Source organism: Trichosurus vulpecula, chromosome 2 (genome assembly GCF_011100635.1).
Source record: "Trichosurus vulpecula isolate mTriVul1 chromosome 2, mTriVul1.pri, whole genome shotgun sequence".
Taxonomy (NCBI): domain Eukaryota; kingdom Metazoa; phylum Chordata; class Mammalia; order Diprotodontia; family Phalangeridae; genus Trichosurus; species Trichosurus vulpecula.
This window is the reverse complement of record NC_050574.1, coordinates 363,512,712-363,535,264: the sequence shown is the minus strand read 5'-3', so window position 1 is coordinate 363,535,264 and position 22,553 is coordinate 363,512,712. Positions and strand designations below refer to the sequence as shown.

The 22,553-nt window shown below is 41.9% G+C and overlaps 1 protein-coding gene across 1 annotated transcript; it reads left to right on the top strand.

The window, feature by feature from the left end:
- The first annotated feature begins 3,346 nt into the window (after positions 1-3,346).
- LOC118838542 (peptidyl-prolyl cis-trans isomerase A-like) lies at positions 3,347-3,829 on the top strand. The gene has a single exon (XM_036745884.1). It carries the CDS (start codon positions 3,347-3,349, stop codon positions 3,827-3,829), a length of 483 nt encoding a protein of 160 aa, XP_036601779.1.
- Positions 3,830-22,553: the final 18,724 nt, after the last annotated feature.

Genomic DNA, 22,553 nt, shown 5'->3' with positions numbered 1-22,553 from the left:
GGACTGCTCTACAGCAGGGGTGGTCTCAGCTTGTGTCTGTGTTGGTGTCTGTCATTTCACCTGGCTGTGCAAAGCCAAGTCTGGGGTCCTGGCACTGATGTTAGTTAGCTCCACCCCCTGGGGCTCAGTTACTCCCGTTGTTCGTCTAAGGTGAGGGCTGCTGGGACACCTCTCTTCCTGCACTAGTCTCCTTCCACCACCACAGGAAGGGCCCTCTCCCCCACTTCTCTCACTACTGAAGCCCCCCTTTTGGGTCGTCTGAATATCCTGAGGTTTTATTCTCTGGGTTTATTCAAGGGAGGGATATGAACTGTTTTACCTGCACATCCTGGCTACCAGAAGTCCAAGAAGGCAAGTTTCAAACCTTTAGACTGTGGGTTGGAGGCCTCAGGGCTAGCTGCTCCTGTGGCTGCAGGCTCTGCACTCCGATAGACTCCCGTCCTGGGTTGGGAGCCCCTGTGTATCTTTGATATTTGTGTTTGATTTTGTGTCTCACTTGGCATTCTTTACAGTCAGGAAAACAATGAAGACTTTTTTTAAGGATTCATGAGAAACTCTAGAACTTTACTAGAATATATATCTGCAGGAGCAGTTCCCACACTTGGAATTCCCTGTGCTCACACAATCACAGATCGTTGAGAGGTTGGTGTTATGATTATTTGCATTTTACAATTGTGGAAATTAAGCCAAACGGAGGTTAAATGACATGTCCAGGGAGGGTCACAGTTTTGGGGATCAAGATGGGCTTTTAGCACTTATTCAACCAAGTGCCCTTGAAGAATTTGGTCTTTGTTTCCTTTAATTAATTTAGTATCTTTGACTGAGTCTTATTAGGTGCTAAGCCCCACGCCCAAACCCCTATCTATTAGGTGCTAAGCCTATGTGGGTGTGAGTTGGTAACTAAGGTGGGGCTCCAGGTGGGGTCAATGAAGGGAGATGCTAAGACCAAGGCCAATAGTAGGAGCTTAAGTTCTGGTCTCTCAGATGACATTTGATGACAGCTAAAGAGTGCACAAAAAAGGAAGACAGAGCTATTTGCTTAAGGCTCTCACTCCTGGAGGCACAGGACTCTGGGCAGCCACTCTAAGGGCCTTCCATCTGAACTCAAATGTTGATGGTTTTCTTGGTAACTATGAATTGTATTTGATCTGTTGATGTCTGTAATTTGTTTGTATTTGCTCTGAAGATCAGGGTGCTGGCTTTTCCCCCTGAACTAAGTGAATGATATTTGTATGCTGGATTAAATTGAGATTGTTAACCCGTTAACGTTGCTTTCCTTAGTAAAGCAGATCATAAGAACCTGGGCTTGCAGCATTCTTGTGGTTGAGCTCATTCTGTGAGCTGGTTGTTGTTGGTTTTACACCCCCCACAGCCACTGCTAGCTGAATTGTTGAAATAAATGGCGTACTTGGTAGGATCTGCATTTTAAAAGGAAACTGTGGTGTTTTGGGGTACTGGGGTGGTTGAATACTTCCCAGTTTTTGGATTGCTCTTTGTACTTGGGGTGGCTATGGTTCTATGGAGCCCCAGGAGCAACAAAAGCCTGAAGGAAAACAGGCCAGTGGAAGTGGGGCCCAGAGCAGGAGATAATCCCTCCTTCCCATTCTGGAAGAGAGAGGCCAGAGCAAAGGCTGTGGGAGAAAAAGTCCAAGCATGGGGGAGGGTTGGATGGCCAGAGCCAGGGCTTGACCTGATAAACCTGGCTCTGGAGGACTGTGCTGAAAGGGTGAATGTTTTGAGGTCGTATTGTATGCAGAGTTTTGAAACAGGAGCAGAGAACAGCCTTCCTACAGACTTGAGAGAAAAATCAGAATGGCCTTTGTGCAGATTTGGTGGGAGCAGCCGGTGAGGAGAGAGAAAAAGCTGATGGTGGCTGCTGACATACTAACCGAGACAGAGCATAAGACTGCCTGCATGACAACTTTGGAAATGTGAGAGCAGTGAGCTGCCTTCCAGCTGACATTGGTGAGGTGAGCACAAAGGTGGGGAACCACCTACATCAGGATTTCTGTGGAAGCCAGGCTCAGCCAGCCAAAGTTGAACAACCAGGAATCCAGGAGCTTGAAATTCAGCCCTGGGGCAAGATGGAAACTTTGCAGCAAGGAGCTAAGTGTATCTCTGTGCTAGCTCCCCTGCCAGCTCGTCCAGCCACCCCCAACCTCCTCCCCCCTCGCCTGTTTGGGATCCAGGAGGGAAGGGTGGATTTGTTTATGGTGGGGTGGGGGAATGCCTTGGACCTCCAGGGACCCTACCCTGTTGGCTTTATTGCTCAACCATCCCTCAGGACTTGGAAGCGGCAACTGGAATAGCATGGGAGAACAGTCTCACAAGAGAACTTTATTTGGACTTTTTCTTTGAATTGGGACTTTGGGTGCCAAGTGGAAGCCTGCAATGGCAGTTTGGGGAGAAGGAGACATCCCCAAGAGAACTCTATTTGTTTGTTTGTTTGCTTTAGGACTTTACTAACTAAAGCATGCCCATGACTGAGGGTACTGGGAAAAAGCCTGCAATGGTAGTGTGATGCTGAAGAAGTACTTTATTTGGACACTCTGTATTAGCTAAAGACATTAACTTACTTTGACCTAGGGGTGGATTGAATTGTTGAAACAGTCACACAACTAGTAAGTATTTGAGGCCAGATTTAAACTCAGATCCTCCTGACTCCAGGCACTATGGATCTATCTACTGTGCCAACTGGTACAGAGAAAAGCAAACAAAGTTGGAGGAACAATTTGCATAATGACCATAATAATGTAAAGAAAAACACGTATGAAAGACCCTACAACTCTGATCAGTGAAGTGACCTCAGAAGTGGCAAAGTATGCTTCCGACCTCTCTGCAAAGAGGTGACAGACTGTAAGTATAGAGTGAGGTAGTGTTTTTAGATATGGTCAATATGTTGATTTATTTTGCTTAATTGTTTGTTCTGTAAAACTTGGACTCAGTCAAAAGGCTGCACCCAAGGACCTAGAAGGCCACATGTAGCCTCAAGGCTCAAGTTCCCCACTCCTGGATTAGTCAATAGAATATACCAGAGCTCTTTGTTTTAGAATAGAGGGAGAGAAATCTCAGCTTGACCCAGGAGAATCCAGGGAAGTCTATTCTTAGCATTGTCTAAGGTTGCAGGTTGTAGAAGTCAAGGCCCAGGTTGGGGGCCAGCTACCCTAAACGTCGGTGGATTCGGAGAGCTCTCCTGTCTGCCATTTAAAAGTCTGTAGCGGCTTTGCAGGTGCCGCCACTGAGAGTCCTTGTCTTGGTTCCCTCCACTGGTTACCAGTCCTGGCCGCCTCTTCATCTCCTATCGGCCCAGCCCAGGCATCTGTGGCCATGGCTAACCCCAGTGTGTATGTACTTCAACATCGCCATCGATAATGAGCCCCTGGACCAGATTACTTTCGAGTTCTTTGCAGACAAGGTTCCAAAGACAGCAGAAAACTTCCACGCTGTGAGTACTGGAGAGAAGGGATTTGGTAACAAGGGATTCTGCTTCCACAGAATCATTCCTGGGTTTGTGTGCCAGAGTGGTGACTTCACGAGCCATAATGGCACTGGTGGCAAGTCCATCTATGGGGAGAAATTTGCTGATGAGAACTTCATCCTGAAGCATACTGGTCCTGGCATCTTGTCCATGGCAAATGCTGGACCCAACACAAACGGCTCCCAGTTTTTCATCTGTACTGCTAAGACTGATTGGTTGGATGGCAAGCATGTGGTCTTTGGCCAAGTGAAAGAAGGCATGTACATTGTGGAAGCCATGGAGTGTTTCGGTTCTCGGGATGGCAAGACCAGCAAGAAGATCACTATCGCTGACTGTGGACAACTCTCCTAAGATTTTTTGTTTTGTTTTTGATCTTAACCATCAAACCATTCCTCTGTAGCTGGAGAGAGCACCCCAAACCCTAGCTGCTCTTATACCCTGTAATCCTTGTGCTCTCACGTGCTGCAGTTCTCTTTGGATTTCATTTCCTTTGTCCTTCCACAAGTCTGGCTAGACAACAGAGTTAAGTTTATGATTATGAAATAAAAACTAAACTACAAAAAAAATAAGTCTGTAGCTTGTTTCTCTTGCCCTGACTCTCTTGAATTTTTCTCTTCTAGATTTCACCAAAATTCATCCTGACTCAAAGGTCTCTCAGGAATCATAGCTCCCTCCAAGTATATAACATTGTATCAGGGATGTACTTCAGGAAACTGCCCCAGAGTAGAAGGGAGAAAGGAAGGAAGGAAGGAAGGAAGGAAAGGAGGGAGGGAGGAAGGAAGGAAGAAAGGAAGGAAGAAAACATTTAGTAAGTGCTTAGTATGCGCCCATTGTACTATGCTGGGTATTCAAAAACAAACAAAAAGAAACACAGTTCCTGGCCTCAAGGAGCTTACATTTTAATGGGGGAAGACAACATACAAAAGGACCTGAAAAACAGGGGGATGGAGAGAGCAGGAGGGCATGGTTTTGAAGCCCAGAGAGTCAGGACCAGGGCCCAGGGCTAGGAGGAGAATGAAGGAAAGCTGGGGAGGGGAGTTGGGGTTACATATAAAAATACATACAGCATAAATACAAAATTAATAATTTAATAAATAAAAAATCTATGAAAGTAGTTAAATGCAAAATAATTTGGGAGGGAGGGCACTAGCAATTGGGAGGAATCAGGAAAAGCTTCATGCAGAAGATGGTAACTGAGCTGCACCTTGGAGGGACTGCATGAGTCAGAAGCAAGGAGCGAGTGTATTCCAAACATGGAGGATGCCCATTGCCAAGGTATAGAAAATGGAGACGGACCATCTTGTGTGAGGAACAGAGAGGGCAGTTTGGATGACTTGAAGAACTTATGAGAAGAAGTCATGCCGAGTAGATTAGATAGGGCCAAGTTGTTTAGGATGTTAAAAGCTAAACAGAGGAGTTCATAGTTTATCCTAAAAGCAATAGGAAGCCATTGGAGTTAACCAAGTCAAGGAGACACGTGGCCAGACATGTGCTGAAGGAAAATTATTTTGGTAGCAATGTGTAGTATGGATTCAAGTGGTGAGAGACTTGAGTCAGTTGAGACTTGAATGCTCTAGGTGAGAGGTGATGAGGGCCTGGCCTACCATGGTAGCTGTGTGAATGGGAAAAGGGGATCAGGTGAGGGAGATTATGCCAAGATCAAAATGGTGAGAGCAGCAACTGACTGGATATGTGGAATGAGGAGTAGACAATAATGCCAGGAACCTGAAAGGATGATTTTGCCTTTGGCACACATAGGGATGTTTGGAAGAGGGGAGGATTTAGGGGAAGATAATAATGAGTTCAGTCATGGATGCAAGTTTAAGATATCTCCAAGTGTGCTACTCTGTGGGCCTTGGTTTTCTCACCTGTAAAATGAGAGAATTTGACTAGAAGGATTCTGAGGTCCCTTCCAGGGATTAATGAATGATCTTGTGATCCTAGGTCTATGTCATTAACAGTTTTAGTAGAGAACATTCTTCCCATAGTGACGTATGGAACTTAAACTTTCTACACAGGATCTGCACAGACTGAGCCTGGTGTTAGACCTCAGTCTGGTACCCCAGCTCCAGTCAGCTTCAGCCAACAGATTGATCACAAGTGGTGGTAGAGGTGTGGTCTGCTGGGTGGGACCCTGGGGAAATGCTGAATGGTATGTCAGGTTGGTAACATCAGGGCCACAGCATTGTAAGAGTTTGAATGAGAACTCTTTCCAAAAGCTCTAGGAGTTTTAAAATGAGGAGATGATCAGTTTTTCCTATCCATTGCAATTCTTACTTTGGGCAGCAAAGAGAAATGATGCAGTAAATCAATATTTACGCCAAGTTGGGAAAAAAGAACGACCTTACTATGTACCTGTGTTAAGCACTGAGGATACTGACATAAGCAAGCAAGACAATGCCTGCCTTTGAGCAGCTTATATTCTAATAAGGGAATCAGGGATTCATTTTTTTCTCTCCGCCTGTATAAGGAAGTATATTGAACTACCAGGTCCCTTACAACTCTTAAATTTTATTTTATTGAAGAATCTCCATTCACTAAGTCATGAGTGTTTTTAGAGCTATTCTCATGAAATCAGAAACAGCTGCTTCCACTTCTGTCTTATCCCAGTCCTACCCCAAGTATCATCCTCTATCTCATCTTCCCACCTTATAATTATAGATCTAATCAATTGTCAAATCTTATCAGTTCCACTTCCACATGCATCCTCTTGCTTGCGTCCTCTTCTCTATATTTACATGATCTAATTGGTCTCCCTGCTTCCAATCTCTCCTGTCTCAAATCCATCCTCTAAACAGTTACTAAAACTGTTGAAGGTCTGATCATGTTACTCACCTGCTCAAGAACTCTCAATGGATCCCTTTTGCCTCTAACACAAAATAACTCCCCTGGTTGGTATTTCAAAGTCCTTCACAGCCTGGCTCTATTCCATCGTTCCAGACCCATTTCATACCACCTAGGTTTTAGCCAGACTGGACTAACTGCTATTCCCTGTGCTGGACATCCCATCTCACAAATGCGTATCATTTCACAGGCTGTCCCCCAAGCTTAGGAGTGCTCTTGTCCTTGCCTCTGCCTTTTGGAATCTTTAGCTTACTTCAAGTATCAGCTGATTGTGCCGCCTCCTTTCCTGACCTCCTCCCTGACACCATCCCACCCCCCCCCCCCCCCCGCCACACTCACTCCATAATTGTGCTTTTTTTCCCTTCCCTCAGATTATATTCTGTTTGCTCCTCTGTATATAACCATGTCCCTATGAGATAGATGGTTTTATAAAGTAGAAAAGTTTGCCTGCTGAACTTCTGCAGGAGAGGAGAGGTAGGATTCTCGTTCTTCCTATGGCTTCTGCATTGGGAATGTTGGGAGTCCACAGTCATTTCCAGACTCTCCCCCTCTCCTCCCACCAGGCATGACTTACTCTGTAATCACCGGCTTCAACCCTACCCAGGCTGGGGTGGAGATAAAAATGGTGAACATGCGTGGAACAGAACAATGGGGAAAATGACATGACCCCGCAGGGTAGCCCAGTCTCCCCAGCAGAGAACAACCACTCAACTAATCTGGCATTTTGCTTAGGGGAAAAGAGGAACTAGATTCATCCTTGTTGTTATTGTTGTTTTAACCCTGCTTTGGGAAGTTTATAAAATAGGAATCACTAAAATTCTCTTTTACTGTGAGTTTTTGAGGCACCCTCCCCCCATCCTCATGGCCTTCACATGAAGGGCTTTGAAATACCAACCAGGGGAGTTATTTTGTGTTAGAGGCAAAAGGGATCCATTGAGAGTTCTTGAGCAGGTGAGTAACATGATCAGACCTTTAACAATTTTAGTAACTGTTTAGAGGATGGATTTGAGACAGGAGAGATTGGAAGCAGGGAGATCAATTAGATCATGTAAATATAGAGAAGAGGATGCATGCAGGAGGATGCATGTAGAAGTGGAATTGATAAGATTTGACAATTGATTAGATCTATAATTATAAGGTGGGAAGATGAGATAGGGGACGTTACTTGGGGTAGCACTGGGACAAGACAGAAGTGGAAGCAGCTGTTTCTGATTTCATGAGAATAGCTCTAAGGACACTTGTGACTTAAATGGAGATTCCTCAATAAAATAAAATTTATACAGGCAGGGAGAGAAATGTGAATCCCTGATTCCCTTATTAGAATATAAGCTGCTCAAAGGTAGAGGGTCCATTTTCTCTTTGCCTGTCTCTGATCTTCTCTCTGGTTTCTTATGATAAAGGAGTACATGAATCAGCTGTTGTGACTGAGCAAAACTTTATCTTAAGCTGGCATTCCACATTAATTAAAAAGAAATACAAACAAGTTTTGAAGAGGAGATTTGGGATTTAATATAAGCTCTTTAGGGCAGGGAATGGGGAAAAAAGAGAAATTGGTATAAGAAAAATCACCATCTGTATAAATTCTTTCAAATGCACAGCGGCTAGCGATGATCAGTATACTCCAAAAATGTTTCTCATGGTGTCAGGGATAGCAGCAATGGAGAGTTTTGGTGGTTACTCAAAACAAGATGTGCTCTGGCCTCTTCCCACTTCAGTCACCCTGCTCCAGTTTCTGTCTCCTTCTCTTTATTATCTGGAATTGTGAGTTCATTGTCTCCATTCGCCTCTGTGCTCCTGTGTACGGCCTCTTGTGAGATCTCTCCCCCCACCCCTCACCTCCCGGATGAAAGAAGAAACAAACCGTCTTTTCAAAACTGACCAGCTTGGGTTTCCTAGAGGCTCACATACACTTGGAGATTTTTATTCTGTCAGGAAAAGAAAAACAAAAACAAAAAACCCAACTTGTCTCCAGAGGCCCTGCTATGTTTTTCTCCAAGGTTAGGAATCTTGCAGTTGCTTACAAAGGCTATAGTACACTTGATATCTGAAATAATACATCACAGGATCAAGATTACTTCAGTGCGTAATAGAATAAGGATAATTAACTCCATAACCCAAGTAATCACCTTAGGATGCCCCTCACAGAAAATACATAGCAACAATCTATGCAATAGGCAAAAGTATAAAACATTGCTTTATAGGCTACAGGTCTAAATTAATATGGGGCATATCATATCACTGTAACGCATGCATATCCTTAGAACGTAAGCAAACATGCATAACATGAAGCATTATCAATCAGTAAGCTTACAAAATATCAGGAAACAGCAGCATATGCTCAATAAACAAAGAGAAAAAAGGACATAGTTAGCAGGCTAATGTAGTTATAATATGGGCATGATAGTAGTATGAAAACAAAAAAGGAGTAATAAAAAAGCGTAATAAAAATGCAGTAATTAACAAGTGCAACTAGGACCATATGCAATTGTATGCAAGACACACATTACATGGGTAAATATTAGCATTGAGGCCTGGCCTTATGGGTCACCAGCTCTTCAGTGTTTTCTGATATGGCATAAGTCAGTCTAGTCACCCTCAAAGAACCCTAGTTCTCCTGCAACCTGCTGGCCTACGTTCCACTCTACCTGGCCTAGTTGTTGGTATAGGACAGGTATCGTCTTCATCAGAACTCTAGTCCTGTCTTTCTAAACCTGAACTTTTGGAAGGCTCAGGTTGGCTAGCAGCATTACTATGTTCTTTCTGTGGGGATGTGTCTGTACGCGAGGAATCTCTATGGCTTAAGCTGTTGTTTTCAACACATGTTTTCAGTTGTCTGATTCTCTGCCACCCCTTTTGGGGTTTTGGCAGAGATACTGGAGTGGTTTGCAATTTCCTTCTCCAGCTCATTTTACAGATGAGGAAACTGAGGCAATCAGTGACTTGGTGACTTGGTCAGGCTCACATAGCTAGTAAATGTCTGAGGCCAGACCAGGGAGGATGAATTCCTGACTCCTACCTAGCTGCCCCATGGTTTAAGTACTAGCCAGAAAAGGTGATTTCTCTGCATTCAATACTCTCTCATTATTCACACTGGTTGTTGGGTATAAAGAGTCTTCTTCATTGGAAATGTTTGTTTCTCCTCCATTATCTGGCTCAGACAGAATTTGCTCTACCACATGCAGGTGGAGCTAAAGTCCACTATGGTAAACATCTGTCAGGTTCTATCAACAAAGTCCCACTCACCCTCCTCTAGGCAAAAAAGAGATTGAAGTGGGTTGTCTTTACAGGTCTAAGACTGATCCCTGGGACTATCTTGTAAACAGGAAAGTTTACCTGGTCTCTATGCAAATAGTCATTGTGTCGCTATCCCTCATTCTAACAACTTGTGTGTTCCATGAACACCAAGAGAGCTCACTAAAACCCTGTCACCTTGTTGAAGGTCTGGACAATGAAATCAGGCTTTATTGTTTGTCTGTGTCCATGTTCTAAGCTGAAGTTGTAGCTACATATTAGCTTCTAATGTCTTCTTTAGTTTCTTGGAGATAACTGATGGCAGAGTGGATAGAGCACCGGGCCTGGAGTCAGAAAGACCTGAGTTCAAATCTGACTTCAGAAAATTCCAAGGTGTGTAACCTTGGGCAGGTAACTTAAGCTTTGTCTACCTCAGTTTCCTCAAATGTAAAGTGGGGCTAACAGTAGCACCCAACTCTCAGGTTGTTATGAAGATGAAATTAGACAATATCTGTAAAAAGCACTTGGTACAATGCCTGGCGCAAAGTAGGTGCTATATAAAAATGCTTTTCCCTTTGCCTTCTTTCTTAACCTTGAGATATGATGGCTATGATTGCCCATGGTCTCACCATTCTCAGAGACTCCAAAGCACAAGTTCCTAGATGTTGCTCATGCCCAAACATCCATAGGTAGAGGGTATCATTTTGCCTGGGGGAGATGTACATATGTATTAGGAATGACACATATAGATTCTACTGAGGTTTTTGTTCTGGTCTGTGTCTCAAACGTGTCCAACAAAGTATAGTTGAAATGTTCAGGCTGAGGGTCCCTTTGAAAATGGTAAAGTATAGTCCTAGTCTTTTTTTTTGAGGGGGAAGGTAGGGCAATTGGGGTTAAGTGGCTTGTCCAAGGTCACACAGCTAGTAAGTGTGTCAAGTGTCTGAGTTCAGATTTGAACTCAGGTCCTCCTGACTCCAGGGCTGGTGCTCTACTCACTGAGTCCCTAGTCCTAGTCTTCTTAATTCCAACCAAAGCCAACCTCTTTTTGGACCCTGGCACAAAGTCCATACCCTGAAAAGTACTTCTCTCACAGTACTCCCAGCTGAGTATTGCCTATGAATTCCTTGTCAAGTGGTCAACAACCACCAATAGATGGCTTATGCTGTTACCATTTCCTTCTAGAGATAGAAAGTCAATGCAGAGATATTCCAAAGGTTTGTTAATGCTTGCATTATCAAATATGAAGAATAAGGTAGTCATACTTTGTGTACAATAAATATATGTTATGATTCTTGATTAAGATTACTTAAGGATTATAGGTATCTCAGAAGAACATGGCAAGTCAAGACACTGGAATAAGATAATACAATAAATAGTACAAGAAAATTGTCCAAAAATTCTGAATACAAAAAGCAAAGTGCCATTCTAAAGAAGCCACAAATTACATCTAGAAAAAGAAAAAACAAAACTGTTTTGTAAATACCAAAACATTTACTGGTTAAACTTAGCAATTCCATTAACAAATAACAAATTCTTCAAGTGAACAGGAAAAAAGAATTCCAATAAAAATGAAAAAATTCAAATAACACAAGATTATTTTGTACCAATCAGAAACATCAGAAGGGAATGGAAGAATGTGTTCTAAAGAGCATAAAATGTAATCCAAGGTGACCTACCATGCAAATGTAGAAAGAAAGATGGATGTTCAATTAAAAAAAGGGGGTGTTCAAAACATTCTTATAAAGAAAACCAGACCTGATGAAAATTTTAAATTCTCCAACACCCCAGTAATACAAGAGGCATAAACAAACACAGCAATCAAGGACGACAATAACAAAATACCAAACAGAGACCATTAAGATATTGCTTTCTAAATGTATACAGGGAAACAAGGGTGAAAGCAGAAGTTCAATAGGAGTGGCAGTGGGAAAAAAAGTCTTGGTGATGTTTGCATCTACTTTGTGAGAGGAAAACATATCCATCATTATTTTTAGGGTCTTTCTTTGACTGCTATGTCCAAGATTATCACAAAAAGCTTTCATAACCATAGAGGGATGTGCACTGGATAGCATGCTTGTTTCCAGGTACTTTGTATAGGACCAGTGACAATCTGGTCCAACACTTTGTGGCACAGCCCCAACTCCTACCATTGTCTCAACAGTAAAGTGCCTTCAAGGGGACTGTAAATGTAGCCCATTGGCATCACCACCTTCTCACTTCTCACAGTTTTTCATTAACCATTGGCTCTCACTGCTAGTCATCCACACATGAAGACAAAGAGGGTTGGTTCAATGAAGCGGGGTTCACATCTGTAGCTGGATGGGCTACCCGGTGGAAGGTTAAAACTCTAAGTTGTGCTGACATTTAATCAGATTCCAGCTCCCTGCGTATGACATCTAGTGTTTACCTCTTTCTTGGATATCACTGTGGCATTGGTATTAGGTGGCCTTTGCTCCAGGGAATCTGCATCCACATTTGTCTTTCCTCACCAGTACTGAATGTTGAATTCCTAGTTGGCTAGTGTTATCTTAGGCAAACAGTGTCTAATCTGGCACTATTAAGAACACGTCAATGGATTCTTGTTAGTCCACACTTATAATTGTGCTCCAAACATATAGTGACAACCCACTTCAAAGCCAAGAATTAGAGCTTTGTGTGTGGGGTAACAGTCACCCAAGCCTCTGCTGGCAAATGCATTTGGTTTCTGGTGACCATCACCTACTTGGCCCAATACTTCTCCTAAGTCCTCTAACTTGGCATTAACATCTGAATGCAGGATAAAAGTTTTGCTCGGATTTGCATAGACCAACTTTGATGAATGTGTGTGACAACTGACTGAATCTTTGAAAACTTGTTCATATCTGTCTGTTCATCTGTTTCTAAAGGGCTTTAAGGGTTTTAAGACAACTTTCTATTCCTTGCCCTTCTGATTCTATGCCTCTTCAAAAAGATATGCTTATGTTTCTTTGGTAGTTTAGAGATAGCAGCCTAGCTCCTAACAGATTTGCAATAATATTATCAAATCCTACAAGAGTCCTTAGATCTCAAAGATTCTTTGGATGTGGCTAAGTCAGAACTGTTTTCTTTAGGTCAATGCTCATATCTTTTTAAGATACTATGACCCACACAGAAGCTCTATAAAATGGCACTGTTAATCAAACACTTCAGGCCGTTCTCTTCCAGCCAATTCAATGCTTTAGTCAGTCCTTTTTTATCTTCCTTTGGTGTCTTCTCAAGGACAATGATGTTATCAAGGCATATCAATACTTGTTGATAATCCATGCATCCTACTATTTTCTCCAACAGTTTCTGGAAAGTGGCAGGTGTTCCCAAGATGCCTTGGAAGGCAGTATATGTTCAAGCTGATTAAAATCCAGCTCGGGGCATGAAAGCAGTCTTCCTTCAACATAAGAATTTGATTGGTGCTGCAAGTCTAATACTGAGAATCACTAGCTGCCAAATAGACAGTCAGGGCACCTTAAATTCTCGGCCAAAGTACACCGTTCCTGGTTGGTTCTTTCTTTCAAAGTAGGGTAATCTACACATACTCATGTATTTCCATTCTTCTTCAGTACCACCGCTGTAGTCAATGTATATGGGCCATCGAATTCTGGGATGGTACAACTGACATTTAGGTTCTTGAGAAGGTTCCTGAGGTCATCCATTACAGACAGAGGAATTATCCTAGATCCTTCTCAACATTGCCAGGAGTCAGTGAGCTAGATCTTATGGGCTGTTCCTCAGGCACATCCCACATTCTACTCATGCAATAATACCATGTCTGTCGTCTTACTGAGCTTCTACCTCAGCTCTTCCATTCTTCTGGTACCCCAAATCTGCTTCAGAGGCCAGAGAGCTAGGACTCTTGTGATGGATGTACATAGCACTGCTTGACTCTATTCCTGTTTGTCTCTGCAAAGGTCACATGGATGGTCAAAGCATACAGGTATTGGGTCCCAGATGGCTGTCCATTAGTACTTGTATTATTATAAAAACAAATAATAAATAGTAATTATTATTGTTATTGCTAACAACAATAATAATAGCATTTATGTAGCACTTTAAGATTTGCAAGGTGCTTTACATTGGTTCTCATAACAATCCAGGGAGGTGGATGCTCTTATCATCCCCAGAATACTGCTTACAATCTCATGCTAATATGTGGAACAAAATGAAAAATGAAGTCAATTCCAATAAGAGCTGATACTCTTCTGATAGGCAGTGGGTCTGGACACACAAGAACCAGGGTTTCATTGGTCTGGTTGACATTAGCCACTTCTTTGGGAAATTCTAAGGTCACTTCAATGTACCCCAACAGTGGATACATTGTAGTGTCTGTCACTCAGTCCTTCTAGGCCAAATCATTCCAGTTGTTGGAAAAATATTTTCCTCAAATGTCTCATATAATGACTGGAACATATTGGTCACTTGTACTCTATTCTCCAGGGCGGCAGTGGAGTCTACATTATCTCCATCAGTCTTCATTGTCATCTCTGCGTGAGGTCCTATGAGTCCAGATGGAAAAGACCCATAAAGGATTGTTTGATAAGGTCATTATCAGTGCTTGTGGGAACTGGAGTGACCACCTTCCTAGGCCTTGTCTTCTTTTCTTGATGCTGGTCTCATCAGCTCCTACAGCAACACTGCTGCATTCTACTCCCTGGTCCATGGGCCATCTTCTCTGCAGCTGTAATAGAAGGTAGTTCTGCCTTTCTGATATTTTTCTGGTGGTGGTGTAAATTTTTCAGGTTTGCATGACCTTTATTCTCTCACCATGTTACTTGTCTAGGTGGTTTTGTCCTTAGTTCCCTCTTTCAATACATTTTCCATTAGTCTCTTCTCGGCTGACTCTGCATCGTCAGAGCAGGTGCCTTGCTTGATGGGTTATGCAAGGTAAAATGCTCCTGATGTAGTTGGGGTTGTATATTTGTGAGGATGTATATCTTGTCGGGCTTTTGCCATTAACTCAAACAGTTTTGTGTGGTTTGTCCGCTTGTCATGGAGTCAGAATTATTTTATCACTATAGCAATATTTAGGGATACCCCAAATCAAACAAACCCTAAAGTCCTTTGGTGACTTGAATCACTCTGGTCACATCTGCTCATTTTCTGGGGGAATCAGTACTTTCCTTCTTAGTCTTGACAGGTGCCTGGTCACCCACACCAAGAATTAGGACAGTAATTCCTCTTTGTGCTGAATGGAATCACCATACTCCCAAAGCCCTATTTCCTCCACGAGGCCAAAGGCATACGACACCTCAAAATTCTTTCTGTGTGATTTCAGGCTTTCTTTGTCCCACAAGGTTTCAAAGGAGGCCCTCTGATACTTCACATGTAGCACCTGCTCTTGTCCTTTCTTTATACTTGATAGTTCTTTAGTCATTCTTTTGTATACCCAGCCCAGTCCACTATGGAGTCTTTTGGTGGTAATGAGGAGTGGGGGAGATGCAAGGTGCAGACCTGAGAGCCAAGGCCTTCTTTTTTCTTTCTGCAGTGAAATATTTTGCCTGGAACCTGATGCCGGGTGATACTTCTCTATGCAGCTCAGGGAATCTAACACCTAGTAAAAGTTAGCCAAGTAGGGGGACCTCACCTTGGCTCCACTCATGGGTGAAGTTCTGTTCCCTGACTTGGGGGAACCAGGCTTTTGTCTAGACACAGATAGAACTTTAATTTCTGGTATAAAGGATGTAAGATCAGTCTCATCCACAATGGAGGTGTCTAATTCTGATGGCAAAAATCTCACCTTGGCTTTCATCCAGGTGAGAACCCAAGTATATATTCAAGCTTGTATCTCAACTGCTATGCTATGTCTTATTACCACTACTCATTAGTATTGTACCTTTTCTATATCACTCCACTTTCAAGGGAGTACTGTAATTCATTTTGGGGCTACTGTCCTCATCTAAATTTTTTCCAGGTATTTTTTTGAATTGTCAGCTGGGTAATTCATGAAGTACCTTGTTAGTAGATTCTCCTGACCTTGTCCCAGTATAAAGAGTCCCCTAGCTCTTTCACTGTGTCCATCAAGACCTTTATAATATCCCCAAATGTAAGCTCATCGTGTCCAAATATTACTAATGTCCATAAAATGAGAGTGCTTTTGAAATGTAATACTTATATTGTCAAAATACTGGTCCATAGTGCCAATATTTGGCCAACCACGAAAGGAAAATGAAGTAACCATGCAATCATACTATTCAGAAACTCTAAAACAGTGCTCCAAAATGATTACCATGTAATAATAAACATTAAAACAAATTTGTAAACAACAGCAAATGCATCCACTTGCAATTTAATTTACAGGCAATTTAATAAGTGTCACTGTAATAATGGTTTATTTAATAAGAGAAATTTATGGAAAGGCAGTAGATTGGGCATAGTGAAAGCAATACACAGAGAGCCTGAAAACACAAATGTAAGACAAAATAACAGCAAAACAAAAACACCAGATACAACCAATATTAATAGCAAAAATCACATTGAAAATGTCTAGAAGAAAGAATGATAAAATAACATAAAATAAACAAAAGTATATTTCAAAAGGAAAATAAAATTGCGTATCAAAATTATAAATCCAATAAGCAGCATATTAAACCTACAAAATTCAATAAGGAAGCTTTCGCCAAAGCAATAAGATGTCAAACCAAATTCAACTCAACACAAAGCAATAAAGGGAAAAAATCATATAACATCATAGCATAAAATTTAAATTTAGAAAATCCTAGTGCATGTATCTTTCATACTTATGTCAACAATTTAGGAAATTCGACTTAAAAGGAAGCAGGAAAAATGATTTAGCTGAGTATGCAAACTCTCAAAACAGAAAAAAAGTTCAAAATAAATACCAAAGACAAGCTCCCTCTATGTAGCAGAGTGCCTGTGAGGTAGGTGGTTTGTATAAAGTAGCAATACTCACCTGCTGAATTGCCACAGTAAAGGAGAAGGATTCTCATTTCTTCTCTAGTCTAGTTAGAATTCTCCAGTCTTTCCAGCCGCTTTCCTTCTCCTCCCAGGAGGCATTGTGTTCAAATTCTTCCTTAAAAGTATGGTGTTAAGCAAGTCACTTAACTTATCTTAGCCTCAGTTTCTTCATCTGTAAAATGAGGGAATTGAATTAGATTGCTTTTTAAAGTGTCTTCTAGCTCTAAATTTATGATCCTGTAGACCCTAAGTCTAAATCTATGATCCTTGGTTCTTCTCCTATATGGGCAGGTGGGGGTAGGGTTGTGAAAGTACATGGAGTAGAAGAATGGGGAAGGCAACATGACCTAGAACAATAGTCCAAATTCCCACCAGTGAGTAAACAGTTTTAAGCTTTTGTTTTGCTTTTTTAAAAAAAATTACCTCATTTGGAAAGTTGATAAAATATAAAAATCAGTAATATTTTCTCATTTGCAGCATAGTAGAAAGTCTGCTAGATTTGAAGTAAGAAAACCCTAGGTTCAAATCTCAGCACTGTTGTGTCCTAGCTCTGTGACCACTTAAGCCACTTAACCCCTCTGTGCCTCAGTTTCCTCATCTTGTAAACAGAGGGAATTGGACTTGATGACTTCTAAAATCCCTTCCAGCTTTAAATCTATGATCTTCTGGCACTGACGTTTCTGACAGAGAGGGTCCCTGTCCTCTGTTCTTTGTCTCTCCTGTCGGCGAAACTTCTAGTCACTAATCCTCTTTTCCCATTCCCATTTATGAAGCACACAAATCTGAAGGTGCTATGAACAGTCAAAACTTTATCTTGAGCCTGTTTTCCATTCTAATTAAAAAGAAATGTAGGAAAACTTTAAAGGAGAAGTTTGAGACATAATATATAACCCCTCCAGGACAGGTGAAGCTTGAGGAGCGGGGAAGAGCAGAAGAGGCAAAAAAATAGAAAATAAAAAATCTCTATCAACTCTCAAATAGATAGTTCAGCAAGCATCAGTCAGCCCCAGATATGCCAGCCTTCAAGGTGGAGGTGTTGGCAGCAAGGAGCTTCAATAGCTGCTCAAAGCAAGCTATTATACTAGCCTCTCTCCCCTCTCACCTCCACTCAACATCCTTCCGTCTGTCTGTCTGACTGTGGAATTTCTCCAATGGCATGCTCAGGAATTCTGCTCACTACCCTGCTCCTGCTCACATACAGATTCTCAGAGATCTGTCTTCCCTTTGGGATAAGAGAAAAAACAAACTCTCTTTTCAGACCAGTCCAGTCTTGCTTTTCCCAGAGGCTCTTGTAGGGGATTTTTCTTCTGCCAGGAGACATTGGTCTCTAAGGCCCTGCTTTGTGGGTAAATGTATTTTCCTCTTCCCATGGTAGAGTGCAAGCTCTTTGAGGGCAGGAACTATCATTTTTTTTTGTAGCCTCGGTTCCAAGGGCAGTGCCTGATCCTTCACAAATGCTATTTGTATTGAACTGAAGGAGAGCTGTTTTCCTCCCTGTGAATGGCTGTTAACCTGCAGATGTTTCAATTTATACATCTCCCAGGATGAAGTGTAGGGTGATTTCTCATCTGTCACAGGAAAATGAATTCTTTATCATTTTATATTTTCTCCTGGGTGAGGGAACTGATTATTTTATTAACAATTTTCTGGAGACAATCTTCCTTCTTGCCCCCTGCTGAATGTGTTAATATTATTTAAGGCTTATGGAGATTCTTTTTTCTAAAGTGTCTGGATCTGGTGTTAAGAATACAGATTGCCCCTCATCCTAGCAGTGAGTTTGATGTTCAAAGGCTTCTGGAGCCCCATCCTGGTGGCAGGAACTATTTCTTGCAATCTAAACTTTCTGAAAATCCCTCTTCTTAGGGCCTATTGGAGTCTGAAGTATGCTCAGCCTCATGACCAGCATTGGCTGGATGTGCCACCTGAGGTCGAAGGCTGTGTGGAGCTTAGTATTCTCAGCCTAGTCACCTGATGGCTAATTGTCCAGCGTGTGAGTGAGGCTTATTAATAACAGGATCACACTGGAGTCTGGCACTGTAGGAGGTCATGGACAGGTGGAGATTTGATGTGGAGTTTTGGACTGTTTGGAGATGTGATAATCTGAGGCCACTGATAACATGTCTTGGTAGTTGAGGTATGTGTTCTGTGAATTTAGGTAAGTCTCATATAGATTTCAACTGATGATCAGAACTTATAAAGTAGTAGCTGAGGGATCAGTTTGTTTTAAGGAGGTACATGGTAGGTCAGTTTTGGAGACCCTGTTACTCAGCATTTCAAGCACATTGAAAGTATTGCCTGTGGAATGGTGTCCTATGCAATATCAGCCTGGTGGTCAGGATACATTGGAGGTATAAACTGGCATTCCTTGTCAAGTGTGGCCTAGAGAGTCTAGCTTGGTGCATGACCTTGTAGAAATTTGGTCCAAGGGGTCAGGTGGGTCTTAGGTCAAGTGGACCAGGAAGGGCAGAAATGTCGTCTGAAGTTCAGAACTTTGTATACCCATGTTCCGTTGGTCCAGGCCCAGTGAGTCCTTGACTGAGTAGTTTGTGCTACTTGGAAGAGTGGCCAAGATATTGTGGTTCACTATCACTTTGGCCAGGCAGTTGGTATCCATTGGAGTAATGGCTCAATGGACAGGGCCCAGTGTGTCTTCACCCTGCTGGTCTAGGTCTGTTGAAATGCATGTTCAGATGTTCAAGAACTCATAGAGATGTGACCTGGTAGTCATGGCCCTACGCCACAGCAGCCTAGCATTGAGGACTCTGTTGAGCCCTAGTTGAATGTTTGGGACACAGACAAATGATCCAATGATTCACCTTCGTTGGAGGAGTGATGTGAGACACCAGACCAGGGCAGCCTCAGCCAGATGGTTCATAGTCTATGAAAGTGCAGCCAGTGGAGGTAAAGGCCAAGGGAGTCCTTTGCTCCATTGCTTAAACCTAGTGTATCTGTCTGCACCTATGTTTCTTCCTCTGTAAAATGAGGAGGTTGGACAAGATGACCTCTAGGGTTCAGCTCTAACTGTATGAATATATGATCTTGCCTGTATTGAAGAGCCTGTTATATCTCTAATCTTTTGGTCCTGACCCAATATAACCTCAAACTGATTAATGTAGCTTGGGTCTAGTAGGATAATTCCAGTAGATTTTGCCTGGTAGGCAGGGTTTAGAGCAGACTTCGTTTACTCCTCAGGTCTTAATGCCATTGAGGTTTGACATTTGGGGTTCAGTAAATCTTCGACCTGAAGTTCAGGTAATAGTGCTGAAGTTTTGTTGCCAGGATCTATTGGAGTTGTCACTAGGGGTGTGGTTCAATAGTCTAGGCTCAGTGAAGCCTCATTTCATATATAGACTCAGTTCAGTGGTTGAGGCTCAGGGCTGCCATGGCCTTCACTGCAGGCCCAGGTAAACCTCAGGTCAGAAGTCTTAATCACTCAGTGATCCATATTCAGCTCAAGGAATGGGCCCTTGGTTAGCTTTGGCATCCTGGTCAATGCCTAGTGAGAATTTGCCCTGGTAGCAGCAATGGACAGCTTCAATGTGATAGTTTGGTCCTGGTGGATTGTTGGCCTGATGGTTGGGATATGATTGAGGTATGAGCCATCAGTTAAGACATTTGTCCTGTTGTTGATGTCTAATAAAATTGTTGCCCACTGATTTAGGCCTGTGGAACTTCTAGGTTGTTGGTCTGGAGGTCGTAATGAACTCAGATGTATCCCTAGCTTTGTAATCAGAGCCCACTGGACTCTCAGCTGGATAGTCAAAGCCTGAAATTTAGGCAAATGTTCCCTTGGCCCAGTGGTCCAGACATGGTGAAGGATTAGCTGTGGCTCTGGTTCTTAGGCCACTGGAATAGTTATCCAGGCCTAATGGTTGGGGTCAGTGATGGCACAGCTGAAGTTCCAATCCAGAGATTGAGGCATAAGGATCTTGAAGTTGAAGCCCTGACTGCAAATTGGGATGCCATGAAGTGGCAATCCAAGTCATCAGTGGTCAGGGTATTGTAACAGTGAAGCTGTCATCCTGGCACAGTGGTTTGAACAAAATAAGAGGGCAAATGTGGCCTTTCTTTCACTGGTCATCACCTTGTGACAGGAAAGTAGCCATTTTAACCCTGTCCTAGCCCTGGCTTTGGTGAAACATTATCTGGTGACATGGATGTGTTAATGACACAGCATGGGCTGGTATCTGAAGCCCCTGAACCTGTCTCTAGTCTTCCTAGGACCTCGAGCTATCTAGGTGATAATATTGACATCTGTATTCCCAGGGTAGATCTGATATCTCTATTTCTGGAGAACCTGCAGGCAGTCTACTTGGTATCCAGACAGACATTAAAACCACTGGAGAATAGGAATGACAGTTGGTAGCTGGGTTCTATGACTGTTGAAGCCTGGAGAATATTACAGATTCCTTTAGGAACACAAGCAAGCTAAAAGAACATTTAGTTCTTATTATGTGTAATTTTGTGTCTAGGTCTTTTTGAGATAAAGGATCAGATTCCAGTCTTCCAAGACTTGCGTTCCAAATTTAAGGAGTTTCTTTAAGGAACAATCGTTAATTCTCATTTTTATGGGTAAGAAATGAGGAAGGATGTGGGAGAAAAGAAAGACCGATTAATGCCTGGATATGAAAATGTTACAGATGTGAATATGAAATAGATATGGAGCAAAACATCTTTAGGCATTTGGATGGGACTCTGTGCTTCTTCTGGCCTCAGAATTCTGCTTTCTCCCTTTATAGAAACAGACTGCCTGGCCCATCTAGAGACTATTTTCTTATTTTGGAAGGTAAGGTGTACATGTTCTGTCCTTCATGGAACACATTATAAGCCAAGAACAGGTCTAAGCCTATCGCCATCCCCTACCCTTTGACACCCTATTATTACTGAACTCAGACTCTATTCTCTAAGTTGGGAACCTCTTCCCAAACTGTGTTTTTCTTCCCAAGGCTCCTTCAAAATTAAGAGCATGCTGATAATTTCTTTTGCATCGAGGCCATCATACTGTTTGAATTGCAGGGGACAAGGGAAAATGAGTGTCAGGAAGCATCATCCCACTTTGCAGATTTCCTTTTTTTTTTTTTTTAAATTCATTCCCTAAACTAATCCCCTTCAACTGAGTTCCTCTTTAGTGCTTCCTGTGTAGCTGTTGGTGTCAATGGCATTTTCTGGTCTACTCTGTAAGATAACTAAACTGAACCCAGTTTGTGCATTCCAAGTTAATAGATTTAGAACATAGATTTAGAGCTCAAACAGAACTGAAAAGCTATCAAGTCCACCACCTTTATTTTATAGATGAGGAAACCGAATAACACAGAAATTAAGTGACTTGCCCTGGTTAATATATAGCAAAGTGTCTGAGTTGGTATTTGAACCCAGGTCCTTCCTAACCCTAAATCTAGTGCCTAATTGTTGAAATATATATATATAATATACATATGTATATGTATATATGTATATATAATATACATATGTATATGTATATATGTGTATATAATATACATATGTATATGTATATATGTGTATGTATATAATATAGCTGACCATAAAAATGGAAAAAGACCTACATGTGCAAAAATATTTATAGTAGCCATTTTTGTGGTGGCTAAATATTGGAAATTGAGGGGTGCCTATCAATTGGGGAATGGCAGAACAAGCTGTAGTATATGAATGTAATGGAATACTATTGTGCTATAAGAAATGATGAACAGGCAGATTTCAGAAAAATCTGGAAAGACTTGTATGAACTGATAAAAAATGAAATAAGCAGAACCAGGAAAACACTGTATACAATATCAGTAACACTAGGTGATGATCAGCTGTGAATTTCTTAGCTCTTCTCTACAAACACAATGAAATGATCTAAGTACAAAGGACTCATGAAGGAAAATACTATCCATACCAGATAAAGAACTGAGGGACAACACACATTAAAGCATATTTTTTTACTTTATTCTTTTTTTGTGTTTTTTACCCTTTTCGATCAGTTTCTTCTTTCACAACTGTGACTAATATCGAAATATTTTTACATGATAGCACGTGTATAAATTATATCAAACTGCCTACCATTTTCAGAAGA